This window comes from Rhinolophus sinicus, chromosome 17 (assembly GCF_057876585.1).
Source record: "Rhinolophus sinicus isolate RSI-liver-muscle chromosome 17, RSI-T2T, whole genome shotgun sequence".
Classification (NCBI taxonomy): domain Eukaryota; kingdom Metazoa; phylum Chordata; class Mammalia; order Chiroptera; family Rhinolophidae; genus Rhinolophus; species Rhinolophus sinicus.
Genome location: NC_142517.1, coordinates 144663333 through 144688047, shown reverse-complemented (window position 1 = coordinate 144688047; position 24715 = coordinate 144663333). Strand labels below are relative to the sequence as shown.

Genomic DNA, 24715 nt, shown 5'->3' with positions numbered 1-24715 from the left:
TATCATTTTATTAGGGGGATGGGGGTGGAGGTGGGGGGTGCTGTGGATTTAGTTCAACGAGCAGAGAAATCGTCCTTTCCTTGTGGGCTCCAGGTGCCTGTGCCTCCAAGGCTAGTGTACATTGTAGGAGACGTGTTGCGGTGTTAACAGAGGCGGAAGGAAACTTTGAAAGGGGAGGAGAAGGAGAGATGAAGCAGTGGTAGCTCTCTGGCCTAGTGTTCGTCAGGCCCGCTGCTGGGAGAAGAAGGAAAACATCCTGTGTCGTACGACTTCTCTCCCCATGGCTGCCCTTTTCTCCTCAGATCTTGGCCCCAGAAACCATCATTTGCAGAGAGCAGAACTTGTAAGACTCTCCCCAAGTCTTCACAGGAATTTCTACTTGTGGAATTGTTAGAGCCTGACTAATCCATTAGATTTCAAATAGATTAGATAAGTGAGAACTGGGCCTGGCATTACTAGACTAACAGCCCAAGACCACTTTCACTATACATGGAAAGAGACTGAGCTTGTGATCAGTTGAGTTTTTCCCTATGGTTAAGTTGAAGTAAGCTTTCCCCATATTTGAGGATTATAAATGGGGCTCTCTGTGTGGGTTCGTTATCGTTTCTTTGTCCCTTGGATTAAGTCAGCACTTGAGAAATGAGCACATGTGACTTAGAAGTGGCAGGTGAGAGAGTGTAAATGGATCTGTTTAAATAGCTCTGCAGAAAAATCAAGGCACAGCATGTCTCCTGCTTCCTAAACGAAGGCCTTCTTTATCAAACATAAAAGCCCAGGTGTAGATCCACTTTGCTGATAAAGACAGGAATGGAAAAATATTAAAAATGAAATGTAAACCATTTACAATTTCAAAACCCAACATAAAAAGGTGACAGTGATCTGCTTTCTCAGTTGTGCATTTAAAATCCATTAATTGTTTATTGCTATTGCTAGAGCTAAAGACAAATCCTAGCAGAGAAGACGAGTTAGTAGATTCATGATCTGAGTTCTTGTACATTCTTATTTTTAAAGTACAGTAAGGAGTTTTTCCTTGGTCGAAGGAGGAAGAGAGACTATGTATTTCTTAATGTTTATTAAAGTTTTTCATGAATGTTTGTTTAAAAAAAAAAAAGAAAAATTGAGTGCTACTCAGAATACTCCTGTTTGTTGGGACACCATCAGTGAGGGGAGAGTATGTGACCTGGGAGAAGGAGAAGGCCGCATTTCAGAGATAGATGTGAATCTCTGCAACTAAGGGCTTGGTCGGAGACACCAAATTGGTTTCTGAATTTTTTGAAGATTGTTATACACTTTGGCTTTACAATAATTGCTAACAGAAAAGGTTTATCGTTCACGACACCCACATATCTAATTGTCAGTTTTTAAGACAGTTGACAGGCAGTAACTTTTTTCTTCTTCTTTTGCTTAGTGTTGGAAAATACAAGTGTTATAATCAGTGTGGGAGTGACAGCAATATACTTTCACTGATTTTTTTTTTTCTTTTGCAGAAATTGTACAAGGAAAACTATGAGAAGACAAAGGCAAAGAGCATGAATTACTGCGAGACCCCCAAATTTCAGCTTGACACGGTTCTGCACAAATTCAGCAGTGATGTAAGCCATCCTAGGATCACTCCCTCCTGTCAAAGAAAAGACGCATAATTTCACACACAAATAAATGAAATATGTTTTGTCTTTCAGACTAACTACAAAGATTCCTACTTAAAGAATGTTCTAGGACATTATGTAGGCACCTTTGAGGATCCGTATTACACACACTGCATGAAAGTCACAGCTCAAAACAGTGATGTACGTTCTAAGACCATTGTTTAGTTTTCCAAATAACACATTTTTTTCGGGTATGAATGTAATGGTTGTTTCATCCTTATGTCTGATTACTTTTCCTCATAGAAAAACTACAAAGCAGAATATGAAGAGGACAGAGGCAAAGGCTTCTTCCCCCAGACCATAACTCAAGAATATGAAACTATCAAGAAACTGAATCAGTGTAAAGACGTAAGTCTATAGTATGAACTGTGAAGTTACTGCCCTCCACAGTATCTAGTGACCAAGGTGTGTTTAACATTTTGACACTTTTACAAATAAATGCAAGCAAAACAAAAATTCTAACAAAGAAAATTTATAGTAGATATACTATTTTTTCCTATTATCATCCATACATTTCAAGAGCTAATTCTAGTTAATTTTCCCAAAGAAGAGTTCACATCTGAAAATATGGGAAAGTTTCTTGTACAGATAAGAACATCTCTCAAAGACACTGCAGTCTAATTAGAAAAAAAAACAATGTGGTTTATTAATTATAGGTATCTTTTCTTAGGGGGGACAGGGTTCTGCTCACTTCTCCTATAGGTCAACGTGGATTTGACGAGTGATACCGCTAAACCTGTTTCGTTTTCTCTCCCACAGCATGCCTATAAAGTCCATCCAGATAAGACAAAATTCACTCAAGTAACCGACTCTCCTGTTCAGGTGCAAGCCCAAGTTAATTCCAAACAACTGAGTGACGTAAGTTTCTCTAAATATCCAGGAAATCCAATTATGAGGGATAATGTAGCATAACTCTATACAGAAAATCTACTAATTTCTCACATTTACCAGAAAGGCAACGTGAGTTTTAGCAAGTTTAACAAGTTTAATATGTGCAATCACCTAAAATATTTTCCTATTTAGATGCCTTGCATCTTCTTGGGTAGATAGTAATTATAGTAAAATAGTTTTATAAGGGAAACTAACGTAGCTTTATGTACTGGAAAGAACATGAGTTCTCAAGTCAGATAAAACTAGATTCAAATTCCAGCTCTGTCTGGGCAAATTATTTAACCTTTCTATGCCTCATATGTGGTTGTTTTGAAGATTAAGTGAAAGGAGATATGTGCATAGCACACATCCTGGCCCAGAACAGGTATTCAACATATGGGATTTCTCTCTCAAAAAAACATTTTTGGAAAATGGAGTGTTTGAGATAAGTTTACCATATGAGTTTTAAATATGAATTTCCAAACTTGTGTTAAACTAGGAAAATAGAACTAAAAGTAACCTCAGTAGATTTATGGCCAGAAATGAAGGCTTTAATTAGAATATCAACATGTATGTGAGAGGACATAACCATTTTTGTTAGACAAGATTCTCCAATGAGAATTGACAATGAAAAGGAAGAAAGGGCTGTCACTATCAATCCATAGGGTTCTGATATGGGTGATACAGGAGAAGGGGACCGTATATGAAAGAAGCACTTCCTTCCCTTAGGGTCCCACCGTGGTAATAGATGTGATAACAGCAGTCGCGTGTCCAGCACACAAGTTGTCAATAACACAGCGTGGCCTACCCTAGCTCTGGATTTCTGTTTTAATCTTAACAACTTTGTCAGTTGTTATTTAACAAAATGTATTTTACAATTTATCTTATGAAACCTGCCACTCAAGTTTTTTTTTTTTTTAGAACAATTCTTCTTTAGAACTAATGGTTCTCTCTCTCTCTCTCTCTCAGCTAAATTACAAAGCGAAACATGAAAGTGAAAAGTTTAAGTGTCATATACCTCCAGATACTCCTGCCTTTATCCAGCACAGAGTCAATGCTTATAACCTAAGTGATGTAAGTTCCTCACGCGTACTATGCCATGTGATTCCCTGACAGCATAGACTTTGATTTTTTAATTCTTTCATTGAATAAATATTTCAATGTTAAAGATAGGAAGAACAGTTAACATTTGTGTCACATTCCTAAGCCGCTGCCAATATAACTTTGAATTCACCTTATAAAATGTGTGTAGCAATCTTGTAAGTAGATTCATACAATTAGACAATCTTAATATATTTTAACCAACCTTAAAAATGCCACCACTCATGTATGTTTAATTGCGAATCTTTTAAAATTTTTTATTAAATGTATTGGGATGACATTGATTAGTAAAATTACATAGGTTTCAAGTGTATATTTTTATAATACATCATCTATATATCACATTGTATGTTCGCCACCCAGAGTCAGTTTTCCTTCCATCATTGTATATGTGACCCCCTTTTCTACCACATCCCCACTCTCTTACCCTCTGATAACCACTAAACTGTTATCTGTGTCTATGCGTTTTTGTTTGTTTATTTGTCTTGTTTGTTTGTTGCTTTCAGTTTTATATCCCACATATAAGTGAAGTCATATGGTTCTCAACTTTTTCTGACTTATTTTGCTTACTTAGTGTGGCAATCTCAAGATCCATCCATGTTGTTGCAAAATTGCAAATCTTAATGTTAGATCTTTCAGTCATATATTCATTTATACTATACTATAATTAATTTTCTTTCATGATTTGATTTTTTTAAGATTCAATTTCATTTCATTTATTCCCCAAGCCTATAATGTTCTTTATTATTTCTACATGTAAGAGTACTTGTACTAATGAAGATACAGGGTATTCAAAAGGCATAAGGCCAGGTATCCATTACTATCGTTCATTTCCAAACATAATTTTAAAAAAAAGGCAAATTACATTCTGGGTTTCAATTTCATCAGCAACTCTACCTTGTTTCCCCAGAAATAAGACCTGACATGACAATCAGCTCTAATGTGTCTTTTGGAGCAAAAAATTAATATAAGACCCGCTATTATATTATATTATATTATATTATATTATATTATATTATATTATATTATATTATATTATATTATAAATACCTAGTCTAATATTATAGTAAAATAAGACTGGGTCTTATATTAATTTTTGCTCCAAAAGATGCCTTAGAGCTGATTGTCTAGCTAGGTCTCATTTTGGGGAAAACACGGTGTAAATAAGTATAAATTATCCAGCATCAATGAGTATTGTAATGATTCATGAAATAACATTTGCAGAGAACTTTGAAATCAAATAAAAGTGATGCCTTTATTAAGTCAACTATAAAATATTTGTGCCATTCTATAAAACATTCAGTATTAGGAATCAAATATTATATCATAACTAGAAGTATCTTAATTGATGAAATATTCTAATGAAGAGTAGAGAAGCTTAATCTTGGAGAGTTAGAAGCTTCAGCTTGAAGAGAATTATCTAAAATATGCATGATTTCATTCACAAGAAAAAAGGTCTATTTATTTTATAGTAAGACAAGGGACTGGGTTACCCTTTAGTGTTTAAAGTGTAATAACATGCACACCATTTTTGCCAATTCCTTTGCTGAAATTTCCCTGTCCAGAATATTTATAAGTACGACTGGGAGAAGAGCAAAGCTAAGAAGTTTGACATTAAAGTGGATGCCATTCCCCTACTGGCAGCCAAAGCCAACAGCAAGAATGCTAGTGATGTGAGTATGGCCTGGGGACCTGGGCAGGGGGGCCTCAGTGATGTTTCCTGAGGAATGGGATCTGGCACGTGTCGTGTCTTTGCAGGTGATGTACAAGAAAGACTATGAGAAAAACAAAGGGAAAATGATTGGAGCCCTCAGCATTAATGATGATCCCAAGATGCTGCATTCTTTGAAGACGGCCAAACTCCAGAGCGATGTGAGTGCTTTTGTAATTCTGTCTTGTTTGCAAGATGGCGTCCCTGTGAACATGCCCAAGGGTAGTAGCATGTGAAAGGAGTCCAGATCCATGGGTTTCTCAGGTTCACAACAACAAACTACTGGGGAGTTTAGAAGTGGAATGATACCCTCCAGATTCTTGCGCCTCTCACAACTGAGGAGAGAAAATACTGATTTCTACTTTATGCCCATTTCACTGTGAAAAATGTGAAAAATGTGCTAGTATTTAACAGAATATTGGTGGTAATTCTCAAAACCTTTTGGAAAATATCACTAGATGTTTTCATATTTTCTTCTAATTGAAAAATAACCTTTAAAATGATGGTTTTTAAAATTGTCTTTATTCTGGAAGAAAATCATGAGTCACAGATAAAAACCTTAGTATATCATTGTTGTTTATTGACTTTGGTATTTAGTATCGGCATAGATCCAAGAATTGATGATAGGCCCCTTTGAGAATCTGATAAAAGATTTGGATCATCCATCTAGAAAAACAAAGTTTTTTCATGACTTGTGTCTGAATTTCAGAGAATTTATGGATTCCTTAAGGCTTGTCTATGGGCCACCTATTATTTTTTTGGTTAAAATTCTTACTATAGAGAAGCAAGCATCTACTGTTGCAAATTGCAGTATACAATGTGTTTAAAAAATGTTTAGAGAGTCACTTAAAAGTGGTAAGAATGTTCAACATAGCTTGCAAATATTACTTTTTCATGACTAAAGAGAATATTTATATTATTTGCTTTCATTTTGCCCATGTGTTCTTTAATTTATTTTGCATTTACTATATAGTCTATGGCACTTTAAAACATCTCACTCAGTTACTTTGTCTAATAACTTTACATTGAATTATGTCAGTATACAGTGCTTACATGCATGAAACTATCTTGTTCTCTAGTTCCTTATCCCTTCTCCACTCGAAAAGGTTATAGCTCTCTGTTGATAGCACATGTATCTTTATCTTTTGTTTTTCATCCAATCACAGAACACATTAGAACACTAGGCACATAATAAGTGCTCAGTAAATACTTTTTAAATGATTGATGTTGGCAACCAAAAGAGATAGTCAATGATGAGTCAGTCTCATAATTTATAGGCTAAATGCTAAGCTGAGATATAGAACATGCACAGCTTTTAAAAAGAATCTCTTAATACCATTTGGACCTTTGACAACATTTTACATGTGCAGGTATGTGTGAGCTGGTATAAACATGAACAAAAGAGTCAAAACAGTTTAGTCAAAAACACTTCCATACACCAACTGCTTTTGCAACATTGCTTTATCAGTTTATTTCTAATAAAGACAAACTGTGTTTATTTTTCCAATGGTCTTGAATACCATCAGAAAGTTTCCATATTTCATTCTTGTAAACTAAGATCTAGATTTTATAATTAAATGATAAATTTATTCAGTGAAAGTGACTACCTACAAAATATTAGAAGGAAGATCACAGTCCCTAAAAATGCTGAAAGACTAGATCACTTGCAAAAGGAGTTTCTGCAGAAGGTTTATAATGCGTATCCGTACTTGCTAGCTTGGGTCACTGTCTTTATGCTTATATAATATTGGGAAATATAATGGGTTTAGAATTTTCCTAAAGGCACCAGGTCAGAATTTTCTCTCTGTTAAGGTAATTGGTGAGTGGAACTGATGAAGCTGGGATTTTGACCTAATTAGCAGCCTGTCTAACCTTATTCCAGAAAACTAGCAAATGAAAGTGCCTTCTGAGGCTCAGTCAGGACATTTGGTTTATGAGAACACTGTACATAATGGCCGAGGTTACTTTGAGGGCTCAGTTTCACAAACTTTTCTCCTTTGAGGTCTTATAACTGCTGCAATCAGAAGCTTAATTTTGTTATCAAAATTAAACTCGGTATGGATTTACCTTTGGGATACTCAGTGAGGCCTATCTATTATCAACAGTAGAATAGGAAAGTTGAAAAATCAGCAACTATCCATTTAAAAATGACTTTAGAAAAGCCAAGAAGTCAAGTGTACAGATCTGCTTGTCAAGCAGTCATTTTATTAAAATCAGAAGTATGAAATGATTGTCACACTATTTTTATAAATCAAAAAATACTTTTTTGTTGAAAAACTCTGCAAAGGGGAGATTACCTGAGTAGAAATAATGCTTGTTAGTGGTCTTTGAAAACTCCTGTTTTAATATAAAGTAACACTTTGATCTTAAAAGAGATTTGAGAAGGGTTGTCCATGTATGATTTTCAGAGATATTTCAATGATGAGTAACATATAAACAAATTTTAGGGATAAAAAAACTACTCAGATGTTTGGATCTGTTGTTTTCTAACTTATATTTGTCATTTATGTGAGATGTCTGTGGTTTTCTGGAAATCCATAGAGGATCTCTGATCATAAATGGTAATTTCCTATTCACAGCGCGAATATCGTAAAGACTATGAAAAGTCAAAAACTGTCTACACGGCACCTCTTGATATGCTCACAGTCACTCAAGCCAAGAAATCCCAGGCCATTGTCAGTGACGTGGACTATAAGCACCTCATCCACACGTACAGCTACCCGCCCGATAGCATCAACGTGGACCTTGCCAAGAAGTCTTACGCCCTGCAGAGCGATGTGAGTAATCAGATTTTCTCTATTCCCTCTTTTTAATAGGGAAGCTGAAAAAGATTTCTAAGTTGAGTGATATTTTGGGCAATTCTCAGAGGTATCTGCATTGTGTTCTGTATGTAGCAAGTATGTAATGGGAAAATTACCCTGTGGTTCAATAAGAACACACCCTTGAGTTACAGAGACCTGGGTCTAGCGTGAGTCCATCCCTGCTTCCCTTTGGGAAAGTTATCAACCTTTGCTGAGTCTAATGTCCTTGTAAATCTGGAATAAAACAGAATTATTTTGAGGATTTGAATGCATGCAAAATTACTTAGCATGGTGACATGACCTGGTGAATTCTCAATAAACATTGACAATTATTCTCATCATGACTATCATAATGATCACATTCATCATTATCAATAAGTTTTTACATTGATTGCTATCTTTTTACATAGATTGCTAAATACAATACATGATTTACAACATCTGTTTTTATAATAGCTGGATTTTTTTGCAGATCAAAACTTCTTTAGGCAAATTAATTTTCCTGAGCTACACAATCAAACACTTTATCCTAACAATTCTGTTTTCTAAAAATGTGGTAAAATGCACATAACAAAAGTTGCCATCTGTACCATTTTGAAGTCTGTAGTTCAGTAGCAGTTTCTTACATTGTTGTGCACCCAATCTCCAGAACTTTTTCATCTTGTGAAACTGAAACTCTGTACACATGAAACAACAACTCCCCATTTCCTTCCTCGCTCAGCCCCTGGCAACCAACCACCTTTCTATTTTCTGTTTCTATGAGTTAGACTATTCTTAAGACCTCATATAAATGAAACTATCCAATATGTCTTTTTGTAACTGGCTTATTTCAATTAGCGTAATGTCCTCAAGGTTCATCAATGTTGTAGCATGTGTCAGAGTTTCCTACCTTCTTGAGGCTGAATACTATTCCATTTTATGTTGTACTACATTTTGCTTAGGCATTCATCTGTCAGTGGACTTTTGGGTTGCTTCTATTTTTTGGCTATTGTGACTAATGTTGGTATGAACATAAGACCCTGCATTTCCAATGCTAAGAATTCTGTTCTATGCATTATTATCTTATTTATTTGTTGAATTTTTGCTATGTTTCTTCCTCCCAAATAGATTGTAAGCCTCTCAAAGGCAGGAGTCAAACGGTTTCTTGATTTTTTTTTATTCCAATTAAAAGGTCCACACTAAAGAACAACAAGTTGAATTTTGTATCTAGAATGTAAGTTTTAGGTACCATCTATAGCCATACAACAAGAGTAGCTCATTATTTTGATAACATTGGGTAGGACTAAAATAGGACCAATGCCAAAGGATAACTGCTCTCTAAAAGCAAATTAACCAGTGCAACTGTGTTAAAGTGCATTGTTAGCCAAGGTAGGAACACTCCTAAGCGGACCATTGCACATGAAGGGCATTGTGTGCAAACACTCAGTACAAATAACTACTACCAAGTCTTATTTAATCAAAAATGAGCAAAATTATCCACCTTCAACGTGGCCTCCAGTCCTAATTTGACCGTGGAAGCATAATACTTACAATTCCAGTGAGCAAACATCTCACATTTCATTATCTAAACATAACACTTGTATTCCTGTATTCCTTGAGATATAGCTTTGAATTTAGCATTTTTTCAGATTGAACTTAGAATTCCACATTCTTCCATTCAGTTTTAAAATAAGGATGAAATGGAATGTATGCCCGCTAGAAAAACAGTGAAAACCTAAGGGCTGTTAAAATCTCTCACCAAGGAAATGTTTAAAATAATCTTCACGTATGGAGTAAGGAAGCTCGTCAGAAATCTTAGAAACATCTTTTCGGGTAAAATGTTAATGACTTTACAAATAAGGATGATGCTGAGCCAAAGAATTTTAATCTTTTTCTTGGTGTTTTAGGTTGAATACAAAGCTGACTACAACAGTTGGATGAAAGGCTGTGGCTGGGTGCCTTTTGGGTCCTTAGAAATGGAAAAGGCAAAGCGAGCTTCAGACATTCTTAATGAGGTAAAGCCAGTTCCTGTGTCACAGAGATTTGTGCGTGTGTCATGTTAAAAACCCCCAAACCATGGCAAGTGCCTCCTTAACTGCTTCATTCGCTAATAATTGTTGCTGAGGGAAAAACTTACCATGAATTATTCTGGTAGATAAATGTACCCCTTTACACCACCAAAATCATGTATGTTAACAATTCGTGATAAAAATATTTTTAACAACTTTATCAAGATATACTTTGCATACCATAAAATTCACCTGTTTTAAGTGTATCCCTGACAAGTTTTAATAAGTTTATATGGCTGTATAGTCATCCTTACAATTGAATTTTAAAATTCTGCTCGTACCCCAAGAAGTTTCCTTGAAAAATTCCTGCTCCCATTTTCAGTGCCAGGCAACTGCTCATCTGCTTTCTGTCTCAATAGTTTTGCTTTTCTAGAAATTGCCTTTATATCAGGCTTCTTTCATTTAGCATAATATTTTTGAAGTACATCCATCACCTCAAAGTGTCTGCAATTAATTCCTTTTTATTATTGAGTGGCACTCCTTCAAGTGGCTATGTTGCGTTTTGGTTATCCAGTTAGTGAACATGTGGATTTTTTCCAATTGTTGGTCATTATGAATAATGCATATATGTAATGAACATTATAGAAATTTTTGAAGTATTAATACCATATGTCATATTCTTGATGACTCTGAAGTAGTATATAAATTGTTACTCAGTCTAAGAAAAAATGATGATCTTGCTGTCTTACAGCAACCAGGTTATCTGTCCCTTCTCTGCCAACAGCAAAACATTCCCACCAGTGTCAGGTGAATCCATCATCAAGGTTGAGACCACATAAAGAAAGGACAGAGGTGCTCAGTGAACATTGACTTCCACAAGATTTTGTTGTTCTTCTTGTCTTGTGCTTTTATTTGTCTTGGGCAAAAACCATTTTATCAACTCAGATTTTTCAGAAAAAGTTCTTCTGAGTTGGTAGTTGTCAGAAGTCTGAAGTTGAAAGAGCGATGCCACTATGTACCTAGGGATGTATAACGTGCACAAAGGAAGAGACCGGGAGAACAAATAGAAAAGGATATAGGAATTTGGGTACCTAGCAGTTGCCAGCTCCCAGTTGGAGCAGCTTCCAATGTTCTCTTTCCTGTGCCTCCTTCGTGCTGTCGTGACAGTCTATGTACTGATCATATTAAGGCAAAAGCCCTCCCCACCCCTCGTAATAATCCTTAGCTGCCGTCCTAATTCCTCAATTCCTCCTCCCTCAACCAGAGAGATTCTTTACTTCAGCTCCTGATGGAGTGACAGGGGAAATGACATCCCTGAGAAGTTGTTCGTGTCATGCAAAGATGCTCTAAATTGCTTTTCTACGTGGTTTTCTGTTAACCTTTTAGAAAATTGTGTGATGTTTCTGGATTCTGCTTAGCTGAGAGTGCCCTCTTCCACATTATAAGTAAGAAATTAGAAGAGTAAAGTCTGGTTCCTGAACGATGTGTTGGTCAGTAGTGCCCCTCAAAATTCCAAGGTTAAGCAGATTTTTTAAACACTGGCTTTTGTGTTGAATTCTCCCCCCCGCCCCACAAGCGAGCCAAAAATCTACTGTTTTTACATTTTAAATCAGGAAAATGCATGTCTCGCCAAAATAATTTTCAAGGATTTTTATGTATTAGCCTTCAGTGAATTCAGTAATATTATTGTTTTTCTTTTTTTTTTTAAATTCTCCAAACAGAAAAAATATCGCCAACATCCAGACACTCTCAAGTTTACCGCAATTGAAGATGCTCCAATTATAGTACAGTCTAAAATTAACCAGGCCCAGAGGAGTGATGTAAGTGTTAATCCTACCAGTGTTTTAACAAATGTGAACTAGTACAAAATTTGTTTGCGTTGCAAATGTACTGATTACCTGTAGTTATTATGCAATCAAAGGAGACTCGGTTACACGAGCAACTGTGTAATTCCCCCAGCTTTTCATTGATAAAGCACACCTAGTAGTATCTTTAGAGGGTGATGTATAGTGTCCTGACTGTTCTTTCAGGATTTTGACATTGCTTTCCAAGAAGAAGGTAAGAGGAGCTTCTCTTGATGATAAGAAGCATTACAAGCCTATTTCTAGGAAAGAGCATGAAAATGAACATAGCATTACATCATCTGTATTTATACTTTAAGTCAGAACTAAGCCAAAAATCGTATACAGTGAAATCTACCCCTCAGTCCCTTTAGTAGCCCACAAAGTATAACACAGATGGTTGGTGTAATTCCCACCTTACTAGCCCTTCCTATGCCCAGGAAAGTGTCTGCAGGGTAACATTCTCATCGGGTCACTTTCCTGGACTAATTCCCTCCCGGTGCCCCTACCTAGGTCCAAAGCTTCCTAGTGCATACATACCAAGGGACCTTTGTCAAGGTTGACCCAGCACAAAGATAGGACCCTGTGCGATGGCACCTGAGACCTGGAATGCCTGCAGATATTTGCAGGCGAATATGGGGACAGCACAGAGAGTCTTTCATGAAAAGCACCTGCTCTGCAAAGCAATGTGATCCGCTCTGAAATTCTTTTCCTGTGCCATGAAACCCTTTTTCCTACTTTGTTGTTCATTTATACATACATATTTTTTTCTCTTTCAGATTGCCTACAAAGCCAAGGGAGAAAAAATGATCCACAAGTACAGCCTGCCGGCTGACCTGCCCCAGTTCATCCAAGCTAAGGTCAATGCTTATAATATCAGTGAGGTGAGCACACGGTCTCAGCCGCTGAGTGCATGAGAAGCCTTTTCTAAGTGAGGACTGAATTACATTTAAGGGACATTTATTCTTTCAGAATATGTACAAAGCAGATTTGAAGGATTTGAGCAAAAAGGGATATGACCTGAGAACCGATGCGATTCCCATCAAAGCTGCCAAAGCTGCCAGGCACGCGGCAAGTGATGTAAGTCCAGCTGGCGGTCGGTCATCTATGTGACTAGAAAATGGGGTGGGGTGAGCTTGTTACCCCAATTGTTACCATATCTACTGTCCCCGGACGGAAGCAAGTCTGGTTGAAAACTATTCAGGAAGGAAAGTTCCCTGAACAGATCTGAATTGCTCAGGGGTCAGGATTCGTATAACCTTTACTGATCAGTTCTAATCAAGCACCCTGATTTAAAATTCTCATCTATATTTCTGCACAAATTCACATGGTCCCTTCTATGGAAAAAATAAGTTACTTACTATTTAAGTCGTAATAGCCTCCTGATGGTAAAATGTTATCTCAAAACTTGCTTAATTTACATGAATTCCCCCTTTCCTTACTTCTCTCTTTTTCCTTCAATGCTTCTACAGATGAATGAATTGGCCTCAAGTTTCATAGCCCCTAAGAGTCAGTCACTAGGTTCCATTAAAGTTAGGCACTTTGTTTCTTTTGCTATCTTACCTAAACCCAGCTGTGAACTGAAGTCACTTTGCTCTTTGAGAATTGAGGATAATTGACTCAAGTGTTTACCTGTTGTCCTATAGGAAGTGGGGTACCCTCCCTGTGATTGCTGCGGGTGTTCTGACGTTTTCGTTTTTCCATTCCCTGTCTCCTGGTTTGTACATGATGGTGTTGCTCTGGCTCACCTGGGCTCTCCTCCCCTGGATTCACTTCCCTTTCCCCTCTGCATGATCCAGGGATGGAACACAGCCCCTTCCTTTGGATTTCCACCCAAGTCCCAAGCACAACTTTACTGAGTATTTGCAACGAAGTGGACAGTGCACCAATGTAAATATGCGACAATTGAATAAATAATGCCTGTGTCTTTAAGGCCCTGCCATCCAGAATTTCTCACTGATCCCCTTTCTCTGTGGGTGCTCTCCTTCAGCCACCCAACCCCCACAAACACACAAACCTTTCCTCACATCTCTGCTTCTCAGTTTCCCCCAAGGGAGCTCCATTCTCCTCATTTTATTTTTCAGAACCAGTTAGTGTTTGCACACTACTGGCTCAGGGTCTCCCTTTGAATATGCAAAGAGTCCTTAAAATTCTGCTGCTACTATTACTGCTGCTACTACAATTCTACTACTAATCAGATAGCCAGCTATTTGGGATCTTCTTTAACAACACAATGTAATTGGTAAGAATTGTGAAATATTTATCTTTTCATTTGTCTTTACCAGTATCTAAGTGGGAAGGAACTTATTTCACTTTGTCACTGATATGAATTATGCTTATGTCCCCACCCCCACCTCTCTCGAGTGGCAGAAGCAGCTACACACAATCAAATGCCCTTGAAATAACATTTTAATTTTACCTGGCTACATTTCAAAATATATACAAGCAAACATCTAATTATTTGTTTATTGAAGTCATTTCTGGGAAGCTCCATTGCTTCAGGTCATGGTCTCATTGTTCAGTAAAATCTTCATTACTACATTTAAAAATATGCCCACCTCTATTTCCAATAGGTTCAGTACAAAAAAGATTATGAAAAAGCCAAAGGGAAAATGGTTGGCTTCCAAAGTCTCCAAGATGATCCTAAACTGGTTCATTACATGAATGTCGCCAAGATACAATCGGACCGGGAGTATAAAAAGGACTATGAGAAGACAAAGACAAAATACAACACGCCCCATGATATGGTCAACGTTGTGGCAGCTAAGAAAGCTCAGGATATTGTCAGCAACACCAACTATAAGAATTTGCTGCATCATTACACCTACCTGCCTGACGCCATGGACCTGGAGTTGTCTAAAAACATGATGCACATACAGAGCAATGTAAGTGACATTTAGTCCACAAGGCAGTCCCTCCCCCTCTAAGGTTGGAGCCTGTATGAGAGAATCCCTTGTCTTAGGCGCTCACCCCTCTTTCTTTCCCTTTGCTGTAGAATGTCTACAAAGAAGACTTCAACAACTGGATGAAAGGTATCGGCTGGGTACCTATTGGGAGTCTGGATGTAGAAAAAGTGAAGAAGGCAGGTGATGCCCTGAGTGAAAAGAAGTACAGGCAACATCCTGACACTCTCAAATTTACCAGCATCGTGGACTCGCCAGTGATGGTTACGGCATTGCAGAACACACAGCAAGCCAGCGATGTGAGTACAACAAAACAGAGGGTATAAAGGATGGGGGGGTGGTTTTAATAAAATAAATATCAGCTCAAATTTTGTTATTCTTCTATGCCAACATCTTTTCCTTTTGAAATTATTTTATTTATTTAATTTAAAATTAATAAGTATAATTATTTTTAGTTCGGACACTAATAGTTTCTTTTTTTTCTGTCTGTGTTTTTACCTTCCTTTTTAAAACCTCTTCCTTTTTAATTGCCTTAAAATACCATGTTACTGGAAAATTTGACATGGTGCACAAAATTCTATTCTAGTACTACACACACACACACACACACACACACACACACACACACACAATTTAAGCTTAAATCTCAGACATTTTATTGTGGCAAATTCATCATATTCAATTCTATAGTATGTAATTTTACCCCTCAATCATCATATACAATTATTATAGACTTTTTAAAAACCATATATCTTGGTGGAGATTAGTATATTGTTTGCCTGCCTGTCCATGAGCAACGTACATGGTCTGGGTAAAGCCAGATAAAGGAAAATTTGATGTATAGGACAGTTAAAGGGACATCAAAGGCATTCATTCTTTTATTCATTCATTCATTGAATAAATGTTTTTGAACACCTTCCTTGTGCCAGGCACTGTATTATGTGCTGTTGGTATAAAGATTAAATAGATGAGGATTAGTGGGAGATAGGATATAATAAGGATATAGGACAACAGTGTAAGACAAAGGCATAGATAGAAACAGCATTGCCATTTGGAGCAATGAATGCTCCAGGAGAGGCATGTGCTAAGTACCAGGGAAGAGAGTGACTGCCTATCAGAGCTTCCCTGGCAAATAAGGGAAGGACACATTTCTGACAAAAGGAAAAACATAATGACAGTCAGGAAGCAATGAATGGAAGGACAGTGAAGGGTTCAGGACTGTAGCCTGATCACTGTGAGTCTTGTACGCTAATTTATAAGTCTGGACATTATAGGTTAGGTAATGGGAGGTATTGAATATTTTTAACCTGTAGAGGTGCATTATCAGGTCTGCGTTTTAAAAGATAACTGCAAAAAGTGCAGAGGCTATATTGGAGAGAGGAGAGACTGGAGGCAAGGAGATGAATTAGAAAGCTGTTACAGTTATCCAACAGAAGGCTTATTTGGACTTGAACTAAGGCAATAGCAACGGGAAAGGAGATGTTTAGAAGGTACAATTAATGAGATTCTGTGAATGCTTAGGTATGGTTTCTAAGCTCTTGGATTCCTAGAAGGAATTATTTAGTATTTGGTTATTCACTTAGCTATCAGCCATTTCAGACTTCACTTGTGATACATGCACACCAGTTTTCATATGGTGTTCTACATAGACATGCTGAGAAATGGGGGTATATATGATAAATGACGATTAAGAGATTGAAAATCTACTTGTGACTCCAGTTGTGTTTGAGTTTTAGAATTTAAGCAATTTCCTTCTTTTCCATTAACAAGAGAATACGATACGATTTCTACATCATACACTTATATTTCTCAGGCATCTTTAAATGACAAAACAGGGTACATATGAAACGGTAAACCTTTTGAGTATACTGGATTTATGTATAAGCACCTTCATAGTATAAGGAAATTATTAATGCTTTTACTGATACAATTATAACTGGAAAGTTTTTAGCAGAAGTGAAAGACTCATTCTAGCTACCATTTTCTCTCTAAGAATAAAAATTCAAAAGAAAATAAAACACTTTAAGAACTATTAACCCCACTAGCAAACAATGAACTTTTTGGCTTTGGTGAATTCTGTTATTCATGTTAGTGTTTCCCATTTGAACATATTTTTCATTTGTCTCTGGCAAAGATTTCTATTTTCTTAAGGATTTTTTTATGTTAATACACAGAATTGTTGGGTCTTCTGAAAGACAGCAAGATACTTGAGTTTCTTAAAAACAGGAAAATGGCTTTGATACTTTTTAACAATAGAAATAGTGGAGGATTGTGCTAGGAATAACTTCTTTAAGCATGCAGTTAATGTATTTTCCTTTTTGTGCTATCCTTAATGCACTTTATTTTTGTGACTATATGTTGCAGATATTATACAAAGCTAAAGCAGAAGATGTGAAACATAAATATACTCTAAGTCCTGATCTTCCTCAGTTTCTCCAGGCCAAGTGCAACGCTTACAATATAAGTGATGTAAGTAGCGTCTTTGATGGGGCGTGAAATCCAGACCTGATGATAAAATAATAAGATGTTAAGAGTATGATGAAGGCTTGACAGTTATTTAGGTCAATTTCCACATAGCCCCCACGGGAGCATATCCCATGATGATGGTTCTGTACTGCCTGAGTTGGCCTTTTCAAGTTTAGGACAACTCTAAGGGGTCTAGCATTCTTCCTTATGTAGAGCTCAACGTCTAGTTCTCTACAACTTCTACTTAGTTTTCTTGTTTTTGCACATGGAGGAGATTATCCTCCAGAAAAACAAGATATATGAACCCCCTCCCCCATTTTTTACAACAACCCTAAAATTTCTAAGGCTAACTACCAGGTCTTCCCTTGACCTTCTTTTCATAAAACTGAACAAGTTCATTTTCTCTAAGCGGGCCTCACACACCATGGTTTCTAGCACCTGTATTCGGCTCCTCTGGTTTCACTCCGGTTTCTCAATATCCCTCTTCAATATGTGCCCAAACCAGATGTGGGTGAATAATTAGTGTAGAGTCCAATAATTTCATGCTATACAATGTGTGACATGTAGCTACCGTGACGTCCTGAAACAGTATGTCCTATAGGAGATGCTTTGAGCTTCTGTCTGGAAAGGAACAAAACAATCCTAGCAGCTGAGGAATCACTTGAGCTGATGAGTCCTCAGCATGCTGACGTCCTTTTTATTTTCCTGCCCCAGGTCTGTTACAAACGGGACTGGCACGACTTAATAGCCAAAGGCAACAACGTGCTGGCTGATGCTATTCCCATCACTGCAGCCAAAGCGTCAAGGAACATTGCCAGTGACGTGAGTAAACATTTTAGGTGAAATCCGGGTGACTGCCTTTTAAGAAAAGGGAACCAAATGTGTGTTTGTTTAAATGATACCACATTGAAAACAATATGTTTGAATTGATGACATTCAAATTCTCCACAAAATAGTGTTTTGGGAACCTGTCACTTTCTCAACGTTGTGTGATTGATTCTTTTCTGTTGACCCCACTTGGTAGAGCTGTCATAAATCTGACAGCGGCTCTCTCCCTTGATTGTGACCCTCAGTGACACTTTTCCTGACAGCCCACACTTATTTCCAGGGAGAACACCCTGACTGACACTAACATGTGAAATTCAGGTGTCTGCTGACATTATAGTCGTATGAAGAAGATTGAAGAGATGTTATACACAATGCACAGATTTTGCATGCCACACGGGCCACAGCCTGCTGTTCTAGAATGTAATTTTGATTTATATGAATTGATGCCCATTTCATCTATAACAGGAAACGTATACACGTCTTCTTCTTTCCATCATTGGAAAGCCAAATCTTCAAAAAGCACGCATGCTCTGCAGACTGCACTGTCACACACTGTTTGTTACACACTGTTTCAGGGGCTACAATCTTGGTTTGAGTAGACCACATGGGAGATAGGGGTGTAAGAAGAATTCTACAGCTGGTGCTGAAAACGTGTTCTTCAAAGTTTTGCACCTCACTATGAAATATATTTCTAGTTTAAGGAGAAAGTGAAAGTCTAACGTATGACATTATCTTTTTTTTTTCAGCACTTACACAGAGCTTTTTCTAACATGCCTAGAGATTACGTGATAATTTGTTTGCTTGCTAACTCTTGTTGTTAAATCAGTGCTTAAACGGCAGGAACAGAGTGTCTGTAGAATTTGGGTGGACTTCAATTCTTTTATGTAAAAATTGAGGTTTGGACCAATTATAGACAATATAGGTCAATCTACACGCAACTGCTGATTCCAGCAGTAAGATCCTGGACAGCAGAGCTTTTCTGGTTAGGTTTTTACTGATTGGGAAAGTTCGCAGCGGTTCCTGTCCTTACCGTACCTTACCATAGATCCTTAATTCATCTGCCGCTGCTTCAGCAGTGAGCGTGGAGAGCAGCAGCTGAGAAATGGGTGGGTGAAGACCTAGCTACTGCCTATGCAGCATCTAAATTGACACCACCTAAAAAGAAGGGGGGTTTTGTTTTAACTCTATTAGGTCTACCTGAGGCAACAAACACAGTAATATTTTCCACCCCCTACCCCAAGAAGAGGTGAGTGTAAATGTCTCACGTGTAGAGTTCCGTAGGGTTTCTTCTGTACCTGTTGCGTGCATACCACTAGGCTAATCACAATAGATTAGATAATGGAAGGTTTTCTCAATAATTTCTAAGATGCCATGATGTGAAATAACATAATGGGCTTGGAAAATTCACCTCCCTGGAAAACCAAGAGATATTGATTGGTCTTATATTTGGAATGTGTCATGTTTATATTAAGTGTGAAAATTTAGTTGGCTTTAAATAAAGTCCTACATGTAAATCATCTATTGGGTTAATAGCAAAGAAAAGAAACTGGTCCTGAGTTTATCATGACACCCGTCTGTAACATAGCAGTGATGGAAATAAATGCTCTGTCTCTGAACTTTCTGGGGTGTGTGTGAGGGGATATGGTTTGCATTTCTTGTACCATCTTCCAGAAAGCCGCAAAGTTCTGAGTACTTCTGTGTTTGAATGTAATTGCTGCACCTAATATTACCAATGACGAGGACCTTGCTAACCAAATTCTGCCTCCACAGTATAAATACAAGGAATCTTATGAAAAGTCCAAGGGAAAGCATGTGGGCTTCAGAAGCCTCCAGGATGATCCCAAGCTGGTCCACTACATGAATGTGGCAAAGCTGCAGTCTGATCGTGAATACAAGAAAAACTATGAGAAGACCAAAACCAGCTACCATACCCCTAGGGACATGGTTAGCATCACAGCTGCAAGGATGGCCCAGGATGTTGCCACCAGCATCAACTACAAACAACCGACACATCACTACACATACCTGCCTGACGCCATGAGTGTCCAACACACCAAGAATGCCAATCAAATTCAGAGTGATGTGAGTATGTGCAACAGAACTGACCCAGAGATGCTGGTACTCAAGGGTTGATCATTTCTTTCCATTTTAGTAGACTTCACATACAGTAAGGTGTTTGAAAAATGTACTTTAAAAGAAACAATCATTATTGCAAGACTAACAAAGGCCTGGTAGATAAGCTGTGTTTTGGCCCATTTCCTGTGCTCCTATTGTAATCATTGGCATTGTCTTTATTAACTTCTGGGTCAAAGATAAAACCACATTCCACTAAGCATATAAGCCACCTTCATTCCCAATGAGAGGAAATGGTTGCTTCAATGTGTATAAGGCAAAATAGGAGCCTTCTCTATTCTTTCTGAATTCAGGAAAGTTATTTTTGACTTTTTTAAACTTAAGGTCACACTCTCATGCATGTAATGAGTCGTCTAAAATGAACCAGGAAGGCTCTGTGATTGCGGCATGATCCATGGAGAGCTGCACGGGGAGGGCGTTTAACAGTCAGGGCCTTTCCCTCTGCAGGAGCCAGATTTCTATGAGACTCCTCCTCTATAAAGGGAAGAAGTGATGTCCGTTTCTTGTTGCTCAATGAAAATGTCTCACCTCACCTGAGGTCAGGACCAGCCGAGGTGGACAGTATGGGTGAAATTCAAAGTTGTGGAGCTTTCAGTGAAATCAAAAGGAAAGCCCAATTCATTGTCAAAAGAGACGCAATATTTTGTAGCAATACCGTGGAAATATGTGGCTTCGATACCTTCTGTGTTGTATAATGCACTCTAACAACAGAACGACTTTTTCTTGTTACTAAATTCTGCATTAGCAGCTCTGTGACAGACGTAGCCAAAAGCTCCCTTACAGACAGGAGCATGCTGAAAAGGTTGCTATTCATCTCCCCTGGATAGAATGGCAGATTTCAGAAACACGCCTAGTCTATTCTCTAGGATATCTCCTCATATGCGATTACTTTTTTACAGAATGTGTATAAAGATGAGTATAACACCTTCTTGAAAGGCATTGGATGGATCCCTATTGGTTCTCTGGAGGTTGAGAAGGCCAAGAAAGCAGGTGATGCGTTAAGTGAGAGGAAGTATCGACAGCACCCAGATACCATCAAGTTCACAAGTGTGCCGGATTCCATGGGCATGGTTTTGGCTCAGCAGAACACAAAGCAGCTAAGTGATGTAAGTAGTCTCCCTTCAGAAAGGTTTGCTCGTGAATAACCCCGTGTCAGAGCCACTCAATCATCCTTCTTAATTCAACACGTGACTCTGCATCTTTGTTACCCAATCAACTGCTTTCAGAGGTATAGTCAAAGGTTTTACTTTTGAGGCAACTTGTCACATGAACATAGGAAGAACAGGGTAGGGAGAAGGAGAATGTTCCAAATTTGCTTTATTTTCCAAAAGCAGAGTCTGTGCTATTCATAAGCAGACCCCTACCCGTTATATATATATATATAGGTATGAAATGAAATGATTACTATTATTATCCATGACTGTCTGAATTGCAGACCAAGCTATTTATTGCTCTGAGTTGCAACATTTCTACTTCGCTACACAGGCAGAGGCATGATAATGTTCTAATACACTTGCTTAATATCTCAGTGTTCTGAGAGGCGATCTAGAGGGAGGTCTTTGGAGAGGAGATAAAGCTTACTTTCAGAGCCATCTGGAGTCTCATTTCTGAGCCCAGGTCTATCTGGACCCTAATTCTTAGTCAGAGGCTAACTACAGTGCTCCCTGCATCACCTCATTTGGCAACTCAGAGTTCTGTTAAAGTACCTCCATCAGAAAGAGGTAAGTAAAAAGCAAAGAAGGGAAGACTTTGTGATTTTAGCCCCAGATATTGGGAGGTGGGGAATGCTGTGCTGGGCTCAGATTTGAGGATTATTTATGGATTTTATTTCCCAGGCCAGTCCTTTATCCCACATTACCACAGGTTTTCAAGATTAATTCTACTTTAGTGGTAATAAACGGTGTAGATCCTTCCGATTTCTTTTGTACTGACCGAAGTGTCACTTCTCACTGTGTTTTTCCAGTTAGCTAGGAAAACTGTATACTCACTAATTAAGTTTGCCCCGCCTCACTAAATGCCATCAACTTCTAGCTAGTCACTCAAGCCAGAAACCTGCTGTCACTGCTGAGGCCTCTCTGTTTGAACCCCACATCCAAAACAGCTGCTGAGTCAGCCTCTTAAATCTCTCCCAGCCATCCTGTTGGAGCAACTCTCTGTCTTTCAGCGGCGACCGATCCTAGTTCCGTCTTCCATCTGTCTCACATGGACAACTGCCACAGCCTATTATCTAGACTGCCTGCCTGGGTGCACACTCGATGACCAGAGAAACCATCCTGAAACATAAATTAAATCACATCCCTCATGTACTGAAAACCAATTGCTAACTTCTCCTTGAACTGAAAATGAAATCTAAACTTATTCACTTGGCTGACAAGGCCCTCAGCTCCATGGCCCTGCCCCCCCATCCTGTCTAATCCTCTGGCCTCCCCAGCACACTCCAGGCCTGTGACATGGGCTGGCTTCGGTCCCTCAGGCTGGCTGTACCCTTTCCAGACTCAGGGCCCAGAATGCTCTTTTCCTGCCTGGACCCTTCCTTTTTCTTCAATGTTCCGTCCTTAGAAAGCCTTTGCTGACCACCCTTGTTTCTTTCCTTACGTCATTTCATTTACAACACATCACAAATTCTAGCTCTGTCTTATAGTTTATTTGTTTATTCTCTGTCTCCTCTTTTGGTTTGTAAATTCCAAAAAGATGGGCCTGCCGTTTTTCAACCCTTTCCACACAGAACCTACCACCCTACCTGGCCCATAGTGCTGTCCAATAAATACTGATAAAATGAATAAATGCATGTGTCTACAAACTCCCTCTCTGTGTGACAGCTTAGGTATGTGCCTTGCACAGCACACCTCCTTCTATTGTGTTCCACTTTTTTGTGCTTCTCAGATGTTCCTTTTTTTGCAAATTCACAGGAATACCCTCCACCAGGAGTAAGATTCCATCTCCCTGCAGGCTCAGACGATGGGTAGCGTTTTTTAGCAAAAAAGTATTTTTAAATTAAGTTATGAACTTTTTTTTAGACATAATGCTATTGCACACTTAATAGTCTATAGTATAGTATAAACATAACTTTTATGTGCACTCGCAAACCAACATATTCATGTGACTCGCTTTCCTGCAATATTCACTTTATCACAGTGGTCTGGAACCTAACCTGCAATATCCCTGGGGGGGGGCCTGTGTATGGAGAAGCACAAATAGCCTTCCTTTTCAAAGGAGTGTATGTTTGATGAAACTTACATTGTTAGTGAATGACATTTGCATGCTGTTGCCTTTATTTTTAGTTGAACTACAAGGTGGAGGGAGAGAAACTGAAGCACAAGTACACTATAGACCCCGAATTGCCTCAGTTTATTCAAGCCAAGGTCAACGCCCTCAACATGAGTGATGTGAGTATTTGTCCTGATACCAGTCTCATATTGCTAATGTGGACCGCTGCTTTCCAGTTCTGGGTAACTGTAGCACTGAAAATTTTAAGGGGAATAAGCTGAGTGTGGCCCCTTTGAGTCTCTGTTGGAGGAGGTCACAGAGATGTGAGCGCCAGTTAGCCTGAGAGCTGGATGTGGGCAGTTGTAGGTTCCTTACCCCCTTGCCTCTCCTTGGAATGTATGTTCTGCCCACTGTTCCCACAGTGGGAGCCATTTGCAAGGGCTTAGCCTTCAGAAAGCAATGTGTTGTTGAGACCACCTGGATGGTATACATAGCTGAACCACGTTAAGGCCTCTCTGTAAACTTTTAAGATTCTGTCAGGCAGGTTCAGCGATCTATAAGGCCACCTAACACAAGCCGCATATGTAAGTTCTCTTCGTTATTAAACCTGCACCTACCAATCTGGAGTGGCCTGCCTCTTTCTTCAGTCTCTCCTTGCACTCTGTGTACAGGAGTCAACCAACAGTCTTCAGATTGGACTCATATCATTAGACTATGAGACGAGAGGCTACCAGAAAATTTTGCTTAATGCAGACTTTTCCAAACTGGGGACTATGACTGATTAGTGGGTTATAAAATCAATCTAATAGATTATGTTCCATTTTTTTAAAAGTGGAACAAACTGGGATACACAAGATTGGGAAAATACGGTAGTGCATAGTCTGTAGTAAGGATAAGTGTTACTTAATTTTGTTTCAGTTATTTATTAAAATTTCTAAAAAAGTTTACTGTAAGTTTCTTTAGAAACTCTTTTTCGTATGTAACTATCGTAGCCTTTCTCGGGTAATCTACGTATGTAATTGGTGGTGATATTTAAATTAACTATTATGAATTGTCTTCTTTTGCTTTTTTTTAAAGAAAAAGTAGGTAAATTCTAATTTAAAAACATAATCAAACCTGGATAAAATTGTTCATTTCTTAAAAGATGGCTTAGTCATTCTTCCTAATATTTTAGGCTCTATTTTTATCTCCACATAAACACTTTTTTAGTATTCATTTCT

General features: G+C 38.2%; 1 protein-coding gene across 41 annotated transcripts in view; it reads left to right on the top strand.

Annotated features, from left to right (window-relative positions):
• Positions 1-24715, top strand: part of NEB (nebulin) — a 182696-nt gene that overhangs the window by 23097 nt on the left and 134884 nt on the right. For all 41 annotated transcript variants that reach the window (XM_088794668.1, XM_088794659.1, XM_088794669.1 and 38 more), the window contains exons 14-32: positions 1488-1592; positions 1680-1787; positions 1890-1994; positions 2406-2504; positions 3486-3590; positions 5183-5290; positions 5376-5489; positions 7908-8105; positions 10016-10123; positions 11839-11937; positions 12738-12842; positions 12931-13038; positions 14532-14843; positions 14954-15160; positions 17226-17330; positions 18042-18149; positions 19926-20237; positions 21188-21394; positions 23570-23674. In XM_088794668.1, coding sequence (XP_088650794.1) covers positions 1488-1592; positions 1680-1787; positions 1890-1994; positions 2406-2504; positions 3486-3590; positions 5183-5290; positions 5376-5489; positions 7908-8105; positions 10016-10123; positions 11839-11937; positions 12738-12842; positions 12931-13038; positions 14532-14843; positions 14954-15160; positions 17226-17330; positions 18042-18149; positions 19926-20237; positions 21188-21394; positions 23570-23674 — 2718 coding nt within the window. The remainder of the gene's footprint in view (positions 1-1487; positions 1593-1679; positions 1788-1889; positions 1995-2405; positions 2505-3485; positions 3591-5182; positions 5291-5375; positions 5490-7907; positions 8106-10015; positions 10124-11838; positions 11938-12737; positions 12843-12930; positions 13039-14531; positions 14844-14953; positions 15161-17225; positions 17331-18041; positions 18150-19925; positions 20238-21187; positions 21395-23569; positions 23675-24715) is intronic.